The following is a 22,738-nucleotide window of genomic DNA, read 5'->3' as shown; positions in this document are numbered from 1 at the left end:
TAAGTTGTATGAAAGGCTTGAGCTCTGCTTTGTTTTTTGTGCAGGCTGTACACACTTCATCAGTCTCTCATTCACAATTTGACAAGCACTTGATAATGCCTCGAATTTCCCGGCTGCATTCCCTTTGTGTGGCAATAAACCCCCTAAAAAATCCATGCCTTTTGCACCAGTGGTGCTATGCCCTTGATCTGAATATGATAATTATAATTTCCTTCTCCCCGCTGCGTGCCGAAGCACCTCTCACTCACATGGCTCTCAGTCACGTGATCGGGTCTTTCTCACAGGCTACAAGTGAAGACAGACACACCGGGACGCAACAGCGTGCATCCTTATCCAATTCCGAGGTGCATATTGAAGATATTGGAAGAACTGTCCACATTTACTTTTCGTCAGCCAACAAGATGAGTAGGCCTAATGAACAGCAAAAGCACTAGCCCACGTCAATGTACTATCCCCATAGTACAAAAGTTGACCTATTCTATTCTGTGCATAAAATAAATATTCCAAACATAGTACAGAACAGTTGTGGGATGCGATAGATCCCAAATTAATACAACCACTAGCATAAAAAAAACTGTTTTTATGCAAAGAGCCTGAAGCAACATGAGAACATTTAGCTTAAAATGTTGATAAACTATTAGGCTATTTCTTCACATTACAAGTGCAGCAATGCACACACGGCAGTAGGCTATAAGCACGAATGTTCCATTAACAGGAAAACACCATTCTCAAAAGTGACTACATGCAATTATTATAAAGACGCATTTTTATGGTGAGAATTATCTTCCCCAAACTTGAAACTCAAGCGCTGCATATGTATGCCAGGTAGGCTCTAGACCCATTGTAATGCAGATTAATGCGGTAACTTTAGTTGTGATTCAAACCTTATCAAAACATAGAGGCCTATGGGCTAGGATACATGAGGTGTGCGACTACTGTATGATTTGAAAAACTAGCAAAACAAAGCATGCAATGTTTGCCTTAAGGACGCTTTTCCCCGTGGTTCATTTTCATACCAGCCAGGTAGGCTATACTACTGTTTTAAAAAGAAGCAATGTGCTTAATATTCGGAAGATTGAGAAAAAAATATAGTAGGCCTAGCATATAGAAAGCTGATTGGATCCTCCTCTTTTTAATAGAGGCCATCACTCTGTTTTCTCACGCAATTGCATAGCCTATAGAAATATTGCACAACATGAGCTCATGGGCTGTCATGAAGTGTTTGATTAGATTTTCAATTTCATTTGCATTGATGTCAGAGTGATTAGAGGGACAATAGAGTGCAGAGTACCAGGCAGTTAGTAAGTTTGATAGGCTACTAATGACCATCGGCAGCAAAAGAGCTTGGAGATGTCTAATTACCGGAAACGGTGGAACAAGGAATTTGACTGCCATCATGACTCGTGACCGCCGGTGTGGCAGTAATACGTCCCCGTAACAGCCCTAGCTACAGCACTGTATTCTGTATATGACCAACAGCAGGGTAAACACTTATAACTGTCAGTACAGGGAAGTATTAGAAATTCTTAATACTGATATCATCTTACTAAATACCCTGTCGGAAATACAGTCTGTGTCGCAATTCCCCTGCTTTCAGTCTGTGTGAGGGCTTTGAGAAGACAGAGAAGCAGTGAACCAGCACTGTGGCTCAGGGGTTCTGAGGAAACTCTTGGACTTCGTAGTAAAGGCGGAGCGTAAGAGAGATGGAGTGGGGGATGAGCCAATGCCCCAGGACAAAGCACACACCTAACAGCTTTGTCCCCCCCCACACACACACACACACACACATACATACTGTACACACAAAAGCACACGCATGCACACATCTATTTTTAAACTACATGCCTGCACAAACACACCAGCGCACAAGACACAGAAAGATGGATTGTCAAACAAATGTTCTTTTGTTTTTTCCACAAATTGGTGGAAGGTGGAATTTGGTGGAATTTCAATTCAGAGCCAAGTCGCTCCAGTAATTTGGATACCCCTGATTATTTGTGAGAGAAGGAGAATGTCCAGTCACATACCGACACACTGTCCTCCCTGGCCCTGGAAGCCCTCTGGACACGAATCACACTCATAAGAACCCAGCAAGTTGACGCACATGCCGGATGGACACACACCCATGTCCAGACACTCATCTATATCTGTTCGAGAGAGAGAGAGAGAAGAGAGAAGCGAGAGAGAGAGTGAGAGAGAGAGAGTAGAGAGGTGGAGGGAAAGGAAGAGAGAGGCAAGGAGAGAGGCAAGCACTGAATCAACACCACAAAAGACCAATGATTTAAGTATGGGCGATGTGTAAGTCGGTTATATGCATAGCATGTTGTTTATATGTCAGAACAACCATGGTCTTGTCTTACCATGAACCCCCATCTAATTCTCCTGCCCCTAAAGCTCTCCAAATAGAACCCAAATCGTTGAAGGGCGCTTCCTGTACCTTCACACTGGCCTGTTGGGCTCATCCTGTAGCCGCTGTCACAGTGCCGACAGATGAAGGAACCCACACTGTTGACACAAAAGCCATCCTCAGGACAAGCGTGGGAGTTCAGACACTCGTTTAAATCTGAGCGAGGGATACAGAGAGGAAGAGGAGGGGAGAGGGAGGGAGGGAGGGAGGGAGGGAGGGAGGGAGGGAGGGAGGGAGGGAAAGACAGGGGTGGGAGCGAGAAGGAGAAATTTGAGGATAGCATTTTGGCTCCAACAAAGACACTCAATCTTTCAAGAATAATCATTCCTTTCTTGGTACTCACCCAAACCCATTAAGAACATAAGCATAATCCCCAAAACCCTGAAGAAATGTGATGGGGTACAAATTATTTTAGTGCTGTGTCATTTCTGTTTTACAAACATGTCAGACATTACTCCGTCCAATATCAACAAGGGCAGCGGAAGTTCAGGCTAAAGTGATGGAATCTCCTGATCTGTCCGTAGATCTGTGCCAGATCTCTATGTACCCCAGTCTGAATGTGATATCCATCCATCTAAACGATTTGGACAGTCTGGCAATACAGAGGACTAGAAGAGTGGCTCATGACGCTCTTTCCTTGACTTTAACTGAATAACATGGACATTGCTGATTCATGCCAGGACTGTCTCTGCTTCATGCCCTCCCAGCCCCCTAAAATGGACCAAAGCCAGCTTAAGGTGACATAAACTTCCTCTGAGGGCCCTGGGCGGGACTTCCTGTGGGACATTACAAAAGACAGAACCAACAAGGAAGGAAACAGGGACTCTAGGGGACTCTAAAACCAAACATCCCCCCCCCCCACCATGAAGTAGAGAGTGTAAATGCATGACTCAGCAAAACGACGACAGGCAAGAAACAGACTGGACATGGAGTGCAAACTTTCCTTCGGTTTTAACTTGTCATGTAGTGTTGCCTCTGGTTAAGTAAGTGTTTTCAACGTATTTTATACTGAACAAAAATATAAACGCAACATGCAACAATTTCAAAGATGTTACAGTTCATATAAGGAAATCAGTCAATTGAAATATAGATTCACTAGGCCCTAATCTATGGATTTCACATGACTGGGCAGGAGTGCAACATGGGTGGTGGGTGGGCTCCCACCACCCACTTGGCAGCCAGGCCCACCCACTGGTGAGCCAGGCCCAGTCAATCAGAATGACTTTTTCCCACAAAAGTGCTTTATTACAGACAGACATATGCTGTTTAATCAACTTCTTGATATGCCACACCTGTCAGGTGGATGGATTATATTGGCAAAGGAGAAATGCTCACTAACAGGGATATAAACAAATTTAACCACAACATTTTAGAGAAATAAGCTTTTTGTGTGTGTATGAAACATTTCAGGGATTTTTTTATTTCAGCTCATGAAACATGGGACCAACACTTTACATGTTGCGTTTATATTTTTCTCCAGTATAGTTTCGTTTTCATCATTGGATTCAAGTATAACCAGTATAACCAGTCAGTCTATTGAAGATTTAGGGCTGTTGTCCTCTAAGTTGCCTGTTTTTGCACTCTTCTTAATAATAGATCAAGTACTCATATCCACATAGAAATCCCTGGCAAACAGTGATAAATTCTACCCTCATATTTCCTTTTGAGACGTTTGACTGTTACAGTACAGTTATGGGGAAATAATCATTGGCTTTATGCCTCCGCAAACCTAATTTTGTGTCATTTTGTGGAAGAGAAAATCTGTGTAGAAACACCAGAAACCACCTAATGACAGTGTTCACAGTATTTATATCCCGGGATGGGGAGGAGGATGGGGAGGACGTCCTAATGGGCCACGCTGTGGTCATCTCCTAAAATGCAGCCTCTATCTCCACGGGGAGGGGGGATAATGCCAATGGGGAACTATACTGGAGACAACTGGGGAAATAACTAGGGATTTCAACAAAAATGAAAACACCCAAACGGCTATCCAAATGTGTGCTGCTGCGGTGCACAACACGTATTGAATCTCAGGGAGTGTGGTGGTATGTGTGTGAAATGACTTTACCAATGCAACTGGTTCCCTCCTCGTCTGTCATGAAGCCTGGTTGGCACACACACAGGAAGCTGCTGGGAGTGTTCTTGCAGCGTCCGTTGGAGCACAGTGATGCAGACTCCAGGCATTCATCAACATCTGTCCACCGATGTAGCAAGGCAGGAGTCATGGGATGGAACATGGGTCAACTTGTTTAGAGACATACTGACATGCTAATGTAAGTGGATTAAAGCATTATGAGTATAGACGGTGTTTATTTCAAACCACCACTGTACCAAAGCGGTACCTAAATGATTATTCTACAGTATCTACAACATTCACACATAACTATTCATACATCAACAGAGGCCTCCAAAATGCTGAAAGGCTAGTTAAATCATTATATATCACAAGTATATTCAGAGACGCTTATAAGACACGGGTAGGCCGTCATTGTAAATAAGAATTTGTTCTTAACTGACTTGCCTAGTTAAATAAAGGTTAAATAAAATAAAAAAATATTCCCATTTACTGATGTAATTAAATTAATATATGTTCTGGGGCAAATGTGAAGAGTGAAAACCTAATCCAATCAGACCAAATGACAAAAAGAGTCCATTCCCATTGATCTGATAAATGGACGTGACCTTTGACGTCTTGTTTCTTACCTACACAGGTGGTGTGTGTCTCATCCATCTGGTAGCCGTCGTTACAGATGCAGGTATAACCCTCCACAGTGTTGTAGCAGATCCCCTGGCCACAGATGTGAGGGTTGACCTGGCACTCATCCACCTCTGGCCGAGAGCGAGAGACAGAGAGAGAGAGAAAGAGAGAGAAAGAGAGAGACAGAGAGAAAGAGAGAGAGAAAGAGAGAGAAAGCGAGAGAGAGAGAGAGAGACCCAAATAGCAGGATTTTGAGTATGCATGCTGAACACAATTATGGAGGAAACATCATGCTACTCTTCAAATTCTAAATACATAAATACTGTTTCTATATGCGCAGCATAAACAAATATTTTCCATTCCTGCAAATGGCCTTTCCTCTCCCTAGCCGATATTCTCATCAACTTCCCATTCATGGCTGCAAATGTGTTTCTGTATGACAAATATTGGCAAAGATTCAGCACGCTCAACCAACAACTGCTGATAAGCCAATGCTGATTAGCTTGGAAACCCCCTCTGACTTTAAATCTCGTAAGGTTCTTGAGCTGACGAACTTAAAGACATGCTCCGGAACTTTGCATTTTTTAAACCTCACGCTTTGGGCTGGATGTGTCAATGTTTAGTTCATGTCAATGTTTAGTTCATACATGTATAATTTATGAGCAGAATTACTGTCTTACCTCAATTAGCCGCAAAATTCCTAGTTTGATAGCAACTGTTTCCTGGAAGTTGTGTGGCGCCATTTCCCCTACATTTTCCCCCACGTGGCCCAGCCCCCTAGCAATTCGAGTTCCAGCCAATGAGCTTCAGCCCCTCCCCATTTGAGTGACAGCTAGCAAGATGCACACACATCAGAGCGAGAGAGTGCAATGATGTGGTGTACATATCCGCACGTGACATAATATGCAATTTGTGTGGACCACTTTTGGCTTGTGAGCGCTACTTTCAGAACTACTAGCTAAAAAGTATACAAAAGTACCAGAGAATCTCTTTAAATGTGCAGAGTATTCACTCAAAAATGTATATGTTAGGCATATTTGGGTCCAAGATACTAACCCTGACATTCTTGTACTCTCTGAAACTTGGTTAAAACAATGTATAGCTGAACACCGCAGCTCAATCAGGTGTAAGAATACCGACTGCACAGTAGCAGCTCACTTTGTTGAAGCTAAACATCCTATCTCCTCCCTCAAATACACAGTGTCATGACATTGGCCTGGGGGTAGGTTTATGACAGTCATAAATACCTCTTTCCCCCTTTTTCCCTCTCCCTACTATAACTGATGTGACATAAGAAAACCCATTGGTTAACATAGAGATTCTGGGAACATCAGAAGTTGGGGGGAAATTAACTATATTCTGGTAATCCGACCAACTGAACATATGCGGTGGTACTTAAGGTATATTATGTCAGTTCGGTTGCCCTCTGACACATTCTCATCAATGATAGAATGACATAAACTCTACTGTGGAAAGTCTAAACGTCAGAGGTATCGGATTCACATGGAATTGTTGTTTAATTCAAATGTTTGAATATGAAATTATTTGTGAAAAGATTAAATGTAATTTTAGCTTCCAAATGAGAGATTTGGGTTTTCATAAGTTTGGCTTCTGCTCAACCAGGGGCCCGCCCCTGTGAAGAGACATGGGTTATAAACTTTTCAGACACACCCCTCTCCCTCCACTATAAAAGCCATTGACAAAAATATAACTTCCTGTTCCGGGGACACTAGGATGACGATCCGATGTCAGAATGGTTCAGATAATAACTACAGAACTAAGCCAACATCAGCATGGACTTTGGTTGTAAATGGTATGAACTTTGAACTCGTATTCACTACAGAAGTGATACCTCCTAGCCGTTGAGTTAGCAACAGCTGCTACAAACGCAGGTTAGGAAGGACAGTCAGAGTATCCCGTCTACTCCACAACGACGTTACCACATATCCAGTGACCACCAGAGACATTCTTCAAAGGACAGAGGACTCGGGTTGGCGATACGGTCTTCCATCTACCACCAACCTACTGAAGCGCAGCTCAGAGTAAATATTTATTGCATTTTCCTTTTTCAAATGGGCGGTAATTTAGAATGCATAAGATACTGTATTTACGATAGCACAGCTCGCCTATGTTCCAGTCTCCCGCTCTTTCACTAAAATCCCGCCCCTTTTCTTTGTGTAACAAGCTGTCATATCTATTCCGCCCGCTAGGGACGTTTGCCTTTATGACGGCAATTTGTGATCAAGTTATGATTTAATTGTGTATGTGTGATTCTGTGTGATTAGTTAGGTATTTAGTAAATAAATAATTAAACCCAATTTTGTATTGCTGATTCAACTTGTTAGCCAGGATTCTTGCAGATAACCAAGGATTTACAACTTTCAGATGAGACTGAATAGAATGACGATTAATGTGACTGCTATGGATGTAAAATATTACTAAATCTTTAAGAGTTTATTCGAAAGATAACAGCTCTATAAATATTATTTCGTGGTGTCCCTCTCTAGTTAATTACATTTACATGATTAGTTCAATCAGGTAATATTAATTACGGAGAAATTATTTTATAGAATAGCATGTCATAGCAATTAATCTGGCATAGCCAAAGACACGACAACAGGTATCGAGCATGTTACTCTATCAAGGAGAGGTAACATCGAGACCAGTTGCAGGCTCCTCAGAGGAGGAAAGGGAGGACCATCCTCCTCAGTTACTTTCATAAAAATAAAAATGGTAAAACATTGGAAAAAGTTATCCTTATTATATGAAACTATACTAAATATAATCACGTCACCAAATAATTGATTAAAACACACTATTTAGCAAATAAGGTCTACCTTAGGCTACCTAAGGTCTACAGTAGCCTCAACAGCACTCTGTAGGGTAGCACCATGGTGTAGCCGGAGGACAGCTAGCTTCCGTTCGCCTCTGGGTACAATGACTTCAATACAAAACCTAGGAGGCTCTTGGTTCTCACCCCCTTCCATAGACTGACTTACACAGTAATTATGACTACTCCCGAAGGACGTCCTCCAACCTATCAGAGCTCTTGCAGCATTAACTGACATGTTGTCCACCCAATCAAAGGATCAGAGAATTAATCTGGTACTGAAAGCATAAGCTACAGCTAGCTAGTACTGCAATGCATAAAATGTAATGAGTAGTTGACTCAAAGAGAGAGAAAGACAGTAGTTCAACAGTTTTTAACAAATTAATTTCTTCCACAATGAAGGAGAAGCAAGAGAGAAATAGAGAGAGAGAGAGAGAGAGAGAGAGAGAGAGAGAGAGAGAGAGAGAGAGAGAGAGAGAGAGAGAGAGATGCAAATGCAGCTAGCTAGATTTAGCCTACTGAAACACACTGCTGAAACAGAGGGATGCTATGTTAGCTAGCTGGCTATGACTTTCCAACACAGCACTGGAACTCTTCAAAGTCAAGGTAAGCTTTTGGTTTTACTAATTTATTGCCACAGGGGCCCGCCGGTGTAACTGCTTACTACTGTACACTGTAACATTACAGCATGATTATAGCAGGTTTACAAACGCGTAAGTTCTATTAGCTATGCTGACTACGACGATACTTTAGCTAATATGGTGACAACAATGTAGGCTGTGTGTAGTGGTTTGGCTTGGAAAGGTTTTTTTGCCTGGCCACATACAGCTGATGGGTTGTGCATTGAAGTACACACCCAAGGGAAGAGGTGAAAGGAGGTGAAAGGAGGAGAGCTCATAGATGCGAGAAATAATACAATGTGGCTGCTATGAAACTGAACTGTGTCTACGCGTGATCAGGGGTCTATTCCGCTGAAAAATGTTTCGCAAAAGTGAAAAAATGGGGATAAACATACCTGAATTTGTCCAACAGAAACTCTTGTTTGCAACTGTTGGACTAATGATTCCACTCTATATCAGCTAGATGCAGGCGATAATGTGCAAGGCAGTATTGAGTGTCACTGTCTGTCCATGTGTCACTGTCTGTCACCTCAAATGTGTCATTCGACGCACCTACGTTGTAAACTGTCATTCATAGGCTAGGTTGTAGCAACCTCATGATGGGTATAGGGAAAATTTGAGTATCATGTAGTTGCCTAAACCTGGCGCTGTTACATTGAACTGGGTGAATGGAATAAGAATGATAGGCATCCAATATGCTGTAATAGAAATAAGGCCATGCTCATGAAAAAATAATCGTACTCCCTCATCTTAAACGGCACCGACCGCCACTGATCGGGACCCTACTACTACAGAGGGAGGCCTAATGGATCTCCTATCTAAAAACACTGATTCCTAGTGGTCTGAATATTGAATTTGACCTCAGGCCATTTCAACCCAATGAATTTTTTTTTGCCCACCGTTTTTTAGCTTATACTGCACGTCATATTTCCAATGTTGATGATGCTCAGTATACATTATGTTTGAACCACAACAAGATATGAAATGAAGTAATGAAACAAAGATGAAAGTAAATGAAATGTAACAATAATGATTGTTGATATTAGCACAATGCATTCTATTATATCTAATCATGTTGACATAAGATTATGTAAATAATTGTCTGCATGTATTGACATGTTGTAAAATATTTGTTTCACTGTTTTTCATCCCTCATTACCTTAATTACTATGACACACCCCTTCACATCACTGCTTGCTCTATCAGAAAGTAGGCTGGACCTCTTTGACCTCATGTAGGTCGAAACACTGCATTTTGTAAAAACTCCCTCATTACCTGACATCTTTACTTACCCACAGAAGTATGAGTTACCATACCAGATCACAGGGATGGCTATCTAATGAAATTCCGTCTGTTCCTACGGACTTTTAGCTTTTAGTTTCTTTGCACCCCAAGTATGGAACAATCTTCAGAGTTCCCTACAAATGGATGTATATGTGACTTTCGGACTATTTGCATTTACTGTTATTTTATTGTTGCTCTTTAATTATTTGTTATTTTTCAATGTTCTTATTTTTCAATTTTATTTATGTATTTATAAATGTTTTACTTCAGTTTATTTTGTAAATACTTTCCTCTTAAGGATTGGACCCTTTAAAAAAAAAAAATTGCCTAAAATTACATACCCAAATCTAACTGCCTGTAGCTCAGGACCTGAAGCAAGGACATGCATATTCTTGATACCATTTGAAAGGAAACACTTTGCAGTTTGTGGCAATGTGACATTTATGTAGGAGAATATAACACATTAGATCTGGTAAAAGATAATACAAAGAAAGAAAAAAATGTAACATTTTTTTTTTTAATCATCTTTGAAATGCAAAAGAAAGGCCACAATGAAATATTCCACTTTAGGCTCTATTTAGATTTTGGCCACTAGATGGCAGCATTGCATGTGCAAAGTTTTAGACTGATCCAATGAATCATTGTATTTCTGTTCAAAATGTTGTATCAACTCTGCCCAAATGTGCCTAATTGGTTTATTAATACATTTTCAAGTTCATAACTGTGCACTCTCCCCAAACAATAGCATAGTATTCTTTCACTGTAATAGCTACAGTAAATTGGACAGTGCAGTTAGATTAACAAGAATTTAAGCTTTCTTCCCATATCAGATATGTCTATGTCCTGGGAAATGTTCTTGTTACTAACATGCTAATCATATTAGCGCACGTTAGCTCAACCGTCAAGTGGGGGGGCACCGATCTCGCAGAGGTTAACACTTCTTAAAAAAGGCATTGTCGGTTATAGGCTTGTAAGTAAGCATTTCACTGTAACGTCTACACCTATTGTATTCGGCGCATGTGACAAGAACCTCTTTGCTGTGGAATGTGATTGTTTTTCATGTGCTTTATTTAATTTTTTGTATTCTCTTTGTATTTTGTATTTTCTGGTGTATTTCCTATAAGCAATTTGTAATTGTAAGATGCAAAACAGATCTTGGTCTCAATGGGACTCCCTGTTACAATAAAGGTAAAATCCAAAAACCTACTCACTAGGTGCATCAATCGGTCTACTCAGTCTCGACAAGAGGTCAGCTGTGGGAAATTGCCTTACTTAACACAGTGGAAAAGTAGGGAATAAAGTAAATCATAGTGTCTAATTCCCATCAAAAGGCACCAATATGCAGACATATTACAGAAGTGGGCCACTGGACCTGTAGTTCCAGAGATTTAACTTTTTATGGCTGCAGGGGCAGTATTGAGTAGCCGGATAAAAGGTGCCCATTTCAAACGGCCTCGTACTCAATTCTTGCTCGTACAATATGCATATTATTATTACTATTGGATAGAAAACACTCTCTAGTTTCTAAAACCGTTTGAATTATATCTGTGAGTAAAACAGAACTCCTTTTGCAGCAAACTTCCTGACAGGAAGTGGAAAATCTGAAATCGATGCTCTGTTCTAGGGCCTGCCTATAAATGTCCTTGATATTTATTAGAATACATGCACTTCATACGTCTTCCACTAGATGTCGACAGGCAGTGAGAGAAGAAATGGAGTGAATAACTTGATCTGGGGTCGAATAAAAGCTCTTTGTATGACGTGTCACCAGTTTCCTGTTTTCTGGAGAGCGCGTGAAGGGACCTGGTTTTGCCTTCTGATAAGCTGTCGTTATAGACGACTAATATCTCCGGCTTTGATTTTATTTGATACATGTGACAATATCATCGTAAAGTATGTTTTTTCAATATAGTTTTATTAGATTATTGAAATTTATTCGGGACGTTAGGCGTGTTGCGTTGTGTGCCTTTGTTCAGGAAGGAGAGCTTCGCGCCACTTTGCTATCTTGCGTGCTAATTGACTGGAGAAGAGGACATTCTAAATCCAAACAACGATTGTTCTGGACAAAGGACCCCTTGTACAACATTCTGATGGAAGATCGTCAAAAGTAGGACCCATTTTATGATGCTATGTCATATATCTGTCGAACATGTTGTACTAGCAGTTTGCGCCCAGAGTTTGGGCACTCTCTCGCTATAACTAAGCTGGATGTCGTAATGAAGTTATTTTTAGAATTCTAACACGGCGATTGCATTAAGAACTAGTGTATCTATCATTTCCTATACAACATGTATTTTTTAGTAATGTTTATGAATAGTTATTTGGTCAGAATATGTGGGTGTCAGAAAAATATCCGGACGTTGTGGGAAAAAGATGCTACGTTAGCACAATGTATAACCACTGATTTCAGCTCTAAATATGCACATTTTCGAACAAAACATAAGTGTATGTATAACCTGATGTTATAGGACTGTCATCTGATGAAGCTTATCAAGGTTAGTCAAAAATTATATATCTTTTGCTGGTTTGTTACGATCGCTAACTTTTGCTGCTGGGGAATGGCTTGTGTTTCTGGCTATTGTGGTAAGCTAATATAATGCTATATTGTGTTTTCGCTGTAAAACACTTAAGAAATCGGAAATATTGGCTGGAATCACAAGATGCCTGTCTTTCATTTGCTGTACACCATGTATTTTTCAGAAATGTTTTATGATGAGTATTTAGGTATTTGACGTTGGTGTCTGTAATTACTCTGGCTGCTTCGGTCCTATTTGTGACGGTAGCTGTGATGGTAGCTGCAATGTAAAACTGATTTATACCTCAAATATGCACATTTTTCGAACAAAACATAGATTTATTGTATAACATGTTATAAGACTGTCATCTGATGAAGTTGTTTCTTGGTTAGTTTGGTTGGTTCTTGGTTAGTTAGGTTGGCTTTGTGCATGCTACCTGTGCTGTGAAAAATGTCTGTCCTTTTTTGTATTTGGTGGTGAGCTAACATAAATATATGTGGTGTTTTCGCTGTAAAACATTTTAAAAATCGGACATGTTGGCTGGATTCACAAGATGTTTATCTTTCATATGCTGTATTGGACTTGTTAATGTGTGAAAGTTAAATATTTCTAAAAAATATATTTTGAATTTCGCGCCCTGCACTTGAAGTGGCTGTTGTCATATTGTGCCCGGCTTCGGGCTTGCAGCCCAAAGGGACTCCGTCATATAAGCCCAAACTGCACAACTGTCCAATCACAGTGACTGAACGGTTTGCCGTTTCATAACTTGATGAGAAGAAGAGGAAATTAAAGGGGTATTAAATTAGTGGTGATAGATTATGAATATAGTACTTAAGAATTACAGTGTTATTGAGGAAATGGTAGTCAAAATGTCAGCAAGCTCCAGATCACATTAACAATACATTACGCATCCCTGATGTATACGATTATTAATGGCTGGGCTTCTTCAAAGCTCAGCAGGCCAGTATGGTGGGATTACAAAGAATTTAAGTATTACTGTACAAATTTCAATAGGCTGAGGTTTTATTGGTCAAATATGCTACAGTGGCATCTCCTCAGAAATACAGTTACATTAAATTACTGTTGTGTTTTATATAGGATTTAGGGAAGACATCAGCCAACCAGAGGAGGATGGGCTCCTGCTCTAGAGTCTGCTTCCTGTCAAGGTTTCTCCCCAACTAAGGAGATTTCCCTCATCCGTTCGGTCAAGCGTTATATTTTAGCACTTTGTTACAAATGTATTTGTAAAATGCACAATCATTTCATTGACTGATTGATTGATTGGTTGATTGAGCTACAGAATGATTAGCGAGTGTAGTTGCTTTACATCTTAACTTCTCTAGGATAGGGGGCAGCATTTTCACTTTTGGATAAATAGCGTGCCCAATTTCAACTTCCTTCTACTCATCCCCAGAATATAAGATATGCATATTATTAGTAGATTTGGATAGAAAACACTCTGAAGGTTCTAAAACTGTTTGAATCATGTCTGTGAGTATCACAGAACTTATGTAGCAGGCAAAATCCTGAGGACTAACCATTCAGATTTATTTTTTTGAGGTCACCGTCTGTTCAATGAGTTTTCATTGGGATACTAGATTTCTAATCAACCTGTTTGCAGTTCCTACCGCTTCCACTGGATGTCACCAGTCTTTGGAAATAGGTTGAGGTTATTCCTTTGTGCAATGAAGAAGAACGGCCATCTGGAATCAGTGTAACGTTATGTGTACTGTTTGAGAGTTGCGCAAGACTAGAAAAGTATCGTTAGTTTGTTGTCCTCCTGTATTGAAAACAGATAGACCCGTCTTCAATTTGATCGATTATTAACGTTTACAAATACCTTAAGTTGTATTACAAAAGTACTTTGAAATGTTTTGGCAAAGTTTAGAAGTAATTTTTGAGATATTTTGTAGTGACGTAGCGCAATTTGGAAGTTGTTTTTTTCTGGATCAAATGTGCCTAATAAATGGACATTTTGGACATTTATGGACGGAATTAATCGAACAAAAGGACTATTTGTGATGTTTATGGGACATATTGGAGTGCCAACAAAATACATTTGTCAAAGGTAAGGCATGATTTATATTTTATTTCTGCGTTTTGTGTTGCGCCTGCAGGGTTGAAATATGCTACACTCTCTTTGTTTACTGTTGTGCTATCATCAGATAATAGCATCTTATGCTTTCGCCGAAAAGCCTTTTTGAAATCTGACATGTTGGCTGGATTCACAACGAGTTTAGCTTTAATTTGGTATCTTATATGTGTGATTTAATGAAAGTTTGATTTTATATCATTTTTTTGAATTTGGCGCTCTACATTTTCCCTGGCTATTGGCCAAGTGGGACGCAAGCGTCCCACATATCCCAGAGAGGTTAAAGAGCATCTCCGCCATGTTACAATCAAACTATTGTTGTTTTGTAGAGGATGTACTTCAAAAAGAAACGTCATGTTGAGAATGATTAGCAAGCGTTGAGGCACAGAGACCAGAGTCTAATCACAGTAAGGATGACAGGATGATTTTTTAAAAAGAGAGATGCAATTATGCGTCACAGTTTACCGAGTATCTGTCATCAGGTGGCTTAATTGCTGTGGCTTCTTAATTTGGTGTCACCTTTCCGGGACACCAGGATGTAAAACGCTGAGATGAGAGCGGTCTGGGTGCTTGGATGTCCGCCTAGCAAATATAACTTCAAATACCCCAGCGGCCCCCTGATTGGTCCAGGTGCTTTTTGTGGGCCTGGAACCAGATAGTCCCACTCCCTTCCCTCCACACTTGTCTCCGTGCCGACACTATCTCTATTCTACTGCTCTGAAAAGTCCCCCCTCTTCCTCGCCCAGGGTATCAAAACAGGTGCGTTTCACACAAGTGGTTACCTAGCGATGGCACAAATCACTGGCCTCACTGGCCTTTCCCTTCCGATTCAAATAACCACAGCAACAACATCTAAAATGGGAGTCTCTCAAATAAAACAACACAGGACACAAATACATTTCTCTAAGGGTCAGGAGAGAAAGAAACAGTTGCTCTGCATTTTCATTGGAGTGATTTGAAGCCTTTATGAGGATGTTGCTAGAAAGTGGAGAGAGAGACTTCATGTTGCCATGGCCCCTCAACAGCAACACAGGATTCCTAAATATAGAAGAAGCCCAAAATACAACGGGGTAGAACCCCAAGGACAAAGAGAGGAGGTTCGGAAGAGTTAGAGAGTGCCATGGTCCCAGTCTGCGTGCCTCTATTCATTCATGATTTTTACACAATCAGCTGGGGATAGCTTAGATAGAGTTTGTAGCAGGGATAGTAATTACTAACCGGTCAGCAGCACATTGACCAGTCGACTAAACTGTGTCCAGATGTCACGGTGTTACTGTGTGTCACTGTATGCCACTGTGGGCTCTTACCTGCTGACTGAGTCGGGGCGATGTCCTGGCCAGCGTTGGAGGGGAGGATCAGGGCTGGAGCAGGGGGGGACGTTTTCTCCACAACCTCTGCGAGACCAGGACAGATAGAGCCATGGGAGAGAACAGCGCAGTCAGACTTTCCGTGGTCTTTAAAAGGAGTGTTTCAATGTTGAGTTATTGTCATGAAACTGTAACACGGAGCACTGCAGAAATCAACAATCCCAGCGGACAGAGATAAATCACTCTTCACCGTCAAGTGCTGAGCTGACAGTTGTTTAAAGATTTGTCCAGCTTGGATACATATTGAACCCTTTATACAACAATTGAAACCTTGAGTTTCAATTAAGATAATCCTAAACTAGAGCCTGGAGAACACCAATCATAAATGGCAGGTGCTCTTTCCACGATGACCTGTCACAAGGGAAAGAACATAATATATTTTTCAAACCAACCCATTTTCATTTGTATTCTTTCAGGTAAAATTGACGGAGAAGCCCCAGTGGAGACACACTTACATAGTGTACAGTACAGTGCCAAAACAACCGTCATAATGAAATAACTTCCACACTTTGCCCTGTGAGGGTGGGCACCAGCCCAGTGAGACTGAAATAGCAGCAGAGAGAGTAGAGGGGAAGGGAATGGATGAGACACCTGGGTAGGCCGGCTCCATCCTCATGGTAGAGACACCGGGAGAGAGTTGTGGCTGGCCAGCCTCGACCTCAACTACTGGCCTACTACTAGTAGCCTCCAGAATAACCAGCTCCTTGAAGGACAAAACACAAGACAAACACAATATGGACCTCAGCGTCAATGGACTGATCCGTATAGACATCTGAGGTTTCAGTGAGCAAGCGCCGCTCATGCACCGCTGTCATGCGTGAGCTCGTCCTATAGGCCGCTCGGCAGTAAACTAATTACAGATCAGCTTGCATGGCAGGCTGAACGAAGGAAAGTGCTTGAAAGGATTGTAGAGCAAGATGGTGGGAAGCGAAACATTTGTTGTCATTGAGTGGACAGGGTCTATTGAATGCCCAAGTCAGTTGTGTGTGGACTCCAACTTGACTTCAGCTTTTTAGACACTTGGAGTTTCTCAGAGTGCATTGCGCAACAGTGTTCACTTACTCCACCCTTGTCAAAGTGCTTTTAAAGAGTTTCAAGCAGCTGAGTCTACTTTACCGCTGAAAGAACCAAGACCAGATCATGTAAAAGAGAGCTTCTATATTTACATAATTCAATAGTCATAATACAATACTAAATCCATTACAGAAAGGTTTCCGGACTGTTCAGTATTTGAGGCTCTTAGGCTGCATTTAAACATGCAGCCCGATTCTGACCAGTTGCTCAATTATTGGCAAAAGAGCTGATCTGATTGGTCAACTGACCAATTTGTGGAAAAAGATCAGAATTGGGCTGCCTGAGTAAACGCAGCCTTACAGTATGAGGCTGGACAAAAGCGCAAAGAGCAAAGTCTTACCAGCTGTGAATGGCATTGACATAGATGTTCCACTGTGAATGCTTTAAGTGCGCTTAGGCTGAAAGCATGGAGCATTGATTGGCTCAAAGTCATGCAGTGGTGATGCTGACTTCATGCAGAGGTGATGCTGCAGGCTGCTTCTGCAGGTCGCTGCCATAGAGGCTGAAGGATGAATACTTCGTGTTGCATGCAAGAAATCGTATTTCTTTTCCTGTCGTTTTTTGCAGAAGAAACCCAACCTACCTGCTCAGGTGCATCTGTGGCAACTGGCCATGAAGATAAAATGAAAACAACACAAAGAAAGAGTGAGTTCAAAAAAGAGTGGGACCGTTTGAAAGCACAAGGCTGGATATACCTGCCCTTGACTACCAAGGTTTGTCAGAGGCAAGTACATCATTTAATTGTATTTTTAGGACAACATTCACATTATAGTTCTCCATTAAATATAGTCAGGATGTTGAATACATCAATAAACCCGGCTGGGGCCGGAGAGGATCAATGATTTGCAATCCATAAGACTGTCACCTTCCCAGGTACTTTTAGCTGTTCATGGCCGCATCAACACGTGATATTTTTCATTTCATGGACAACGTACAAATGGTAATCAGTAACAAGGGTGTTCCACTAACACCTTATTTTAAACACTGGCCAAATGACATGTCATAACTCAACCCTCTTGCATTTTTACGGAGGTCGTAAAAACCAACGGTATTGTTATGAACGAAGCATACCATTTGGCGTAAATAAATTCCCTCCACCAGGGTTCACAGCCCCTTGTGTCATGCAAACACTAATCAACAAAGGTTTGGGCAGTGAATTTCTCCTCTTATTGTTTGTCTGAGTCTGTCCTCTGCATTGGATCCTCTGTGCTCAAGAGAAGTTTTAGCTGTAGTTTGCATAAGTCTGTGGACTATACCGCTAGCCAAGTTTCTCTTTCCCTCACCGGCCGCCAAGCATGTCCTGAACAATAAAAGAGAGGAACTCCATCTCTCCTCTCAGAATCCAGCGGTTTGAGTGGTGAGGGCAAGCCAAAGCATGTGAATCCTCATCATCCTATCTAGGGTGGAACTGAATTGGTGTCTGGGTGAGAGACGTTTTTAAAGACCCCCACACACTCACGCATACAAGTCGGTTCTGTCTTTTGTTTCACTTATGTGCTGCCTTTTGTTGAAGGGTGGATTACGAAAAAAAGTGCGCTGGCACTGAAGGCACACGATATTCCACATATCAAAACAGGACAGCATAGTGAAGAGACAAAAGCATGGCCCCAGGGCCCATGTGTTACAGTCTATGATGCCAAATTCCACAGAGCACTCTACATGAATTCTAAAAGACCAAGCAGCTCCCATCTATGAGTCACAATGAGTCCCAGCTCATCCCAATGTTCTGTCTCTGTCTTTCTGGAGTACATTAGTAAAGATGGCTGCTCTTCTACTGGTGCTTGCTGTGTGATGTTGACTCAGCTGGTACAGAGGGAATTGTGTGAGGTTGACTCACCTGGTATAGAGGGAATTGTGTGATGTTGACTCACCTGGAATAGAGGGAATTGTGTGATGTTGACTCCCCTGGTGTAGAGGGAATTGTGTGAAGATGACTCACCTGGAATAGAGGGAAGCTGTCTCTCAGTGACACTCAAGGCCTCCACTGGTTTTTCGGGTGTCGGGAAGGGCAGAGGCGGGGCCACAGGCTCTTGGTGGGTGATCATTGGCTTGTTGATGGTCTCAGGTTGGCTGGGAAGTTTGGGTAGTTGATTGGGTGGTTTGGGCTTGTAAGAGCCCGTGACAGTGTAGCCCATCCCACCAGGGCATATCTCCTTGAATTTAGCTAAAAATGTTAAAAGAAAAATAAGTACATCTATTCTTTACACAAGAAAAAAAACACATCAGAAACCACTTCCGTCCCAAAAAACTGAGATCGAAATGGCCACATGAAAAATATTTACTTCGCATAATTCATAGCTATATGACTAATTTGATTGACATTTTATTTTATGTAACCCATATGTAAAGTACAATAAGTTAGGTTAGGTTTTTGTTGAAGCAGATTCACCACGTGTATATCATTCTCTGAGTTCTTTCCGAGCTCCACATGCAGTGCATTGGGAAAGTATTCAGACCCCTTGACTTTTTCCACATTTTGTTACGTTACAGCCTTATTCTAAAATGGATTAAATAAATAAAAAATCCTCATCCATTTACACACGATACCCAATAATGACAAAGTGAAAACAGGTTTATAGACATTTTTAGCAAATGTATTACAAATAAAAAAGTATTCAGACCCTTTGCTATGTGACAAGAAATTGAGCTCAGTTGCATCCTGTTACCATTGATCATCCTTGAAATGTTTCTACAACTTGATTGGAGTCCACCTGTGGTAAATGCAATTGATTGGACATGATTTGGAAAGGCCCACACCTGTCTATATAAGGTCCCACAGTTGACAGAGAATGTCATATCAAAAACCAAGCCATGAGGTTGAAAGAATTGTCCGTAGAGCTCCGAGACAGGATTGTGTCGAGGCACAGATCTGGGGAAGGGTATCAAAAAATGTCTGCAGCATTGAGGTCCCAAGAACACAGTGGCCTCCATCATTCTTAAATGTATGAAGTTTGGAACCACCAATACTCTCACTAGAGCTGGCCACCCGGCCAAACTTAGCAATCGGGGGAGAAGGGCCTTGGTCGGGGAGGTGACCAAGATCCCGATGGTCACTCTGACAAAGTTCCTAGTTCCTTTGTGGAGATGGGAGAACTTTCCAGAAGGACAACCATCTCTACAGCACCACCAATCAGGCCTTTATGGTAAAGTGGCCAGAAGGAAGCCATTCCTCAGTAAAAGGCACATGACAGCCCGCTTGGAGTTTGCAAAAAGGCACCTAAAGACTTTCAGACCATGAGAAACAAGATTCTCTGGTCTGATGAAACCAAGATTGAACTCTTTGGCCTGAATGCAAAGCATCACGTCTGGAGGAAACCGGGCACCATCCCTAATGTGAAGCATGGTGGTGGCAGCATCATGCTGTGGGGATGTTTTTCAGCGGCAGGGACTGGGAGACTAGTCAGGATCGAGGGAAAGATGAACGGACCAAAGTACATAGAGTACATAAAACCTTCTCCAGAGCGCTCAGGACCTTCCAAGGACCTTCACCTTCCAAGAGGACAACGAGCCTAAGCACACAGCCAAGACAACACAAGAGTGGCTTCAGGACAAGTCTCTGAATGTCCTTGAGTGGCCCAGCCAGAGTCTAGCCAATTGCAGTTAAACCACTACATTGATAGTGAAACAAATATATCAGATCAAACAGTAACTAATCCAGCTACCTTGGTAAACATTTCAACAAACGAAGAAAAACACATTGAAAGAGATATCTTAAAAAACGCTGCACTTCACATCAAGGTTAGTCCTGAAATGAATACACTAATCCTATATGTCTACTCAAGTTTATTTCCTGATTAAGGAGCACAAGTCTATCATTTACTCTTATAACAGCTCTTAATCTCACCCACAGAGATGTTCTCACATGGAGAAAAATGGGCCCCGTTACAAGATATCATCCTCTAACTCTACCACCCACACTCTCCATAACAACCTGCTGTACCAAACTGCAAACCTGGAGGATCTGGCAACCAAAGGAATCTGGCAACCCAGATTCATTTGACTAGTGGTGTTAATTAGGCCAAACGAGGTCATTTAGTAATGTCTCTCGGAGCCCAGACAGACAATACAGGCACAGACGAAGAAAAGGGTTAGACTTGTTCCCAGATAAACTCCCAGGTCTAATGGAATGTTTGGCTCAACGTCATAAATGAAATAAGACAGACCTTTTTGAGTGGAAGTGTGAGGACTCAGCGAACAGCTTCTATCTATTTAGTGTGGCTGTGGTCCACATGATCTGCAGGTGTCTGCTATTGTATCACCAAGGCGAACACTGACCATAATACCCGTACAGATTGCACTGACAGAGGGGGAGCCGTGGTGGAGTAAGGGGAGACAGTGGGAGTGTGGTGGTGGTGGTGGAGTAAGGGGAGACAGTGGGAGTGTGGTGGTGGTGGTGGAGTAAGGGGAGACAGTGGGAGTGTGGTGGTGGTGGAGTAAGGGGAGACAGTGGGAGTGTGGTGGTGGTGGTGGAGTAAGGGGAGACAGTGGGAGTGTGGTGGTGGTGGTGGAGTAAGGGGAGACAGTGGGAGTGTGGTGGTGGTGGAGTAAGGGGATACAGTGGGAGTGTGGTGGTGGTGGTGGAGTAAGGGGAGACAGTGGGAGTGTGGTGGTGGTGGTGGAGTAAGGGGAGACAGTGGGAGTGTGGTGGTGGTGGTGGAGTAAGGGGAGACAGTGGGAGTGTGGTGGTGGTGGTGGTGGTGGAGTAAGGGGAGACAGTGGGAGTGTGGTGGTGGTGGTGGAGTAAGGGGAGACAGTGGGAGTGTGGTGGTGGTGGTGGTGGTGGAGTAAGGGGAGACAGTGGGAGTGTGGTGGTGGTGGTGGAGTAAGGGGAGACAGTGGGAGTGTGGTGGTGGTGGTGGAGTAAGGGGAGACAGTGGGAGTGTGGTGGTGGTGGAGTAAGGGGAGACAGTGGGAGTGTGGTGGTGGTGGTGGAGTAAGGGGAGACAGTGGGAGTGTGGTGGTGGTGGTGGAGTAAGGGGAGACAGTGGGAGTGTGGTGGTGGTGGTGGTGGTGGAGTAAGGGGAGACAGTGGGAGTGTGGTGGTGGTGGAGTAAGGGGAGACAGTGGGAGTGTGGTGGTGGTGGTGGAGTAAGGGGAGACAGTGGGAGTGTGGTGGTGGTGGTGGAGTAAGGGGAGACAGTGGGAGTGTGGTGGTGGTGGAGTAAGGGGAGACAGTGGGAGTGTGGTGGTGGTGGTGGAGTAAGGGGAGACAGTGGGAGTGTGGTGGTGGTGGTGGTGGTGGAGTAAGGGGAGACAGTGGGAGTGTGGTGGTGGTGGAGTAAGGGGAGACAGTGGGAGTGTGGTGGTGGTGGTGGAGTAAGGGGAGACAGTGGGAGTGTGGTGGTGGTGGTGGAGTAAGGGGAGACAGTGGGAGTGTGGTGGTGGTGGAGTAAGGGGAGACAGTGGGAGTGTGGTGGTGGTGGTGGAGTAAGGGGAGACAGTGGGAGTGTGGTGGTGGTGGTGGTGGTGGAGTAAGGGGAGACAGTGGGAGTGTGGTGGTGGTGGTGGAGTAAGGGGAGACAGTGGGAGTGTGGTGGTGGTGGTGGTGGTGGAGTAAGGGGAGACAGTGGGAGTGTGGTGGTGGTGGTGGTGGAGTAAGGGGAGACAGTGGGAGTGTGGTGGCGGTGGTGGTGTAAGGGGAGACAGTGGGAGTGTGGTGGAGTAAGGGGAGACAGTGGGAGTGTGGTGGTGGTGGTGATTTAACTGCATCTAAAAGCATAAATTTGGCAAAGCAGTTAACCACATGCACAGAGAGAGAGAGAGAGAGAGAGAGAGAGAGAGAGAGAGAGAGAGAGAGAGAGAGAGAGAGAGAGAGCGAGTGTCTGTGTGGGGGGGGGGGGGGGGTCAGAT

The 22,738-nt window shown here is 42.8% G+C and overlaps 1 protein-coding gene across 2 annotated transcripts in view; it reads right to left on the bottom strand.

Moving 5' to 3' along the window:
- ltbp1 (latent transforming growth factor beta binding protein 1) overlaps positions 1 to 22,738 on the bottom strand; it is a 133,089-nt gene that overhangs the window by 24,865 nt on the left and 85,486 nt on the right. For both annotated transcript variants that reach the window (XM_038991875.1, XM_038991876.1), the window contains 8 exons: positions 18,828 to 19,052; positions 17,472 to 17,494; positions 16,406 to 16,517; positions 15,755 to 15,841; positions 5,111 to 5,236; positions 4,476 to 4,601; positions 2,438 to 2,563; positions 2,028 to 2,147 (listed from right to left, as the gene is read on the bottom strand). In XM_038991875.1, coding sequence (XP_038847803.1) covers positions 2,028 to 2,147; positions 2,438 to 2,563; positions 4,476 to 4,601; positions 5,111 to 5,236; positions 15,755 to 15,841; positions 16,406 to 16,517; positions 17,472 to 17,494; positions 18,828 to 19,052 — 945 coding nt within the window. The remainder of the gene's footprint in view (positions 1 to 2,027; positions 2,148 to 2,437; positions 2,564 to 4,475; positions 4,602 to 5,110; positions 5,237 to 15,754; positions 15,842 to 16,405; positions 16,518 to 17,471; positions 17,495 to 18,827; positions 19,053 to 22,738) is intronic.

The sequence above is a fragment of the Salvelinus namaycush genome, chromosome 4 (genome assembly GCF_016432855.1).
Source record: "Salvelinus namaycush isolate Seneca chromosome 4, SaNama_1.0, whole genome shotgun sequence".
NCBI classification, from domain to species: Eukaryota; Metazoa; Chordata; class Actinopteri; order Salmoniformes; family Salmonidae; genus Salvelinus; species Salvelinus namaycush.
This window is presented reverse-complemented; position numbering and strand designations above follow the sequence as displayed.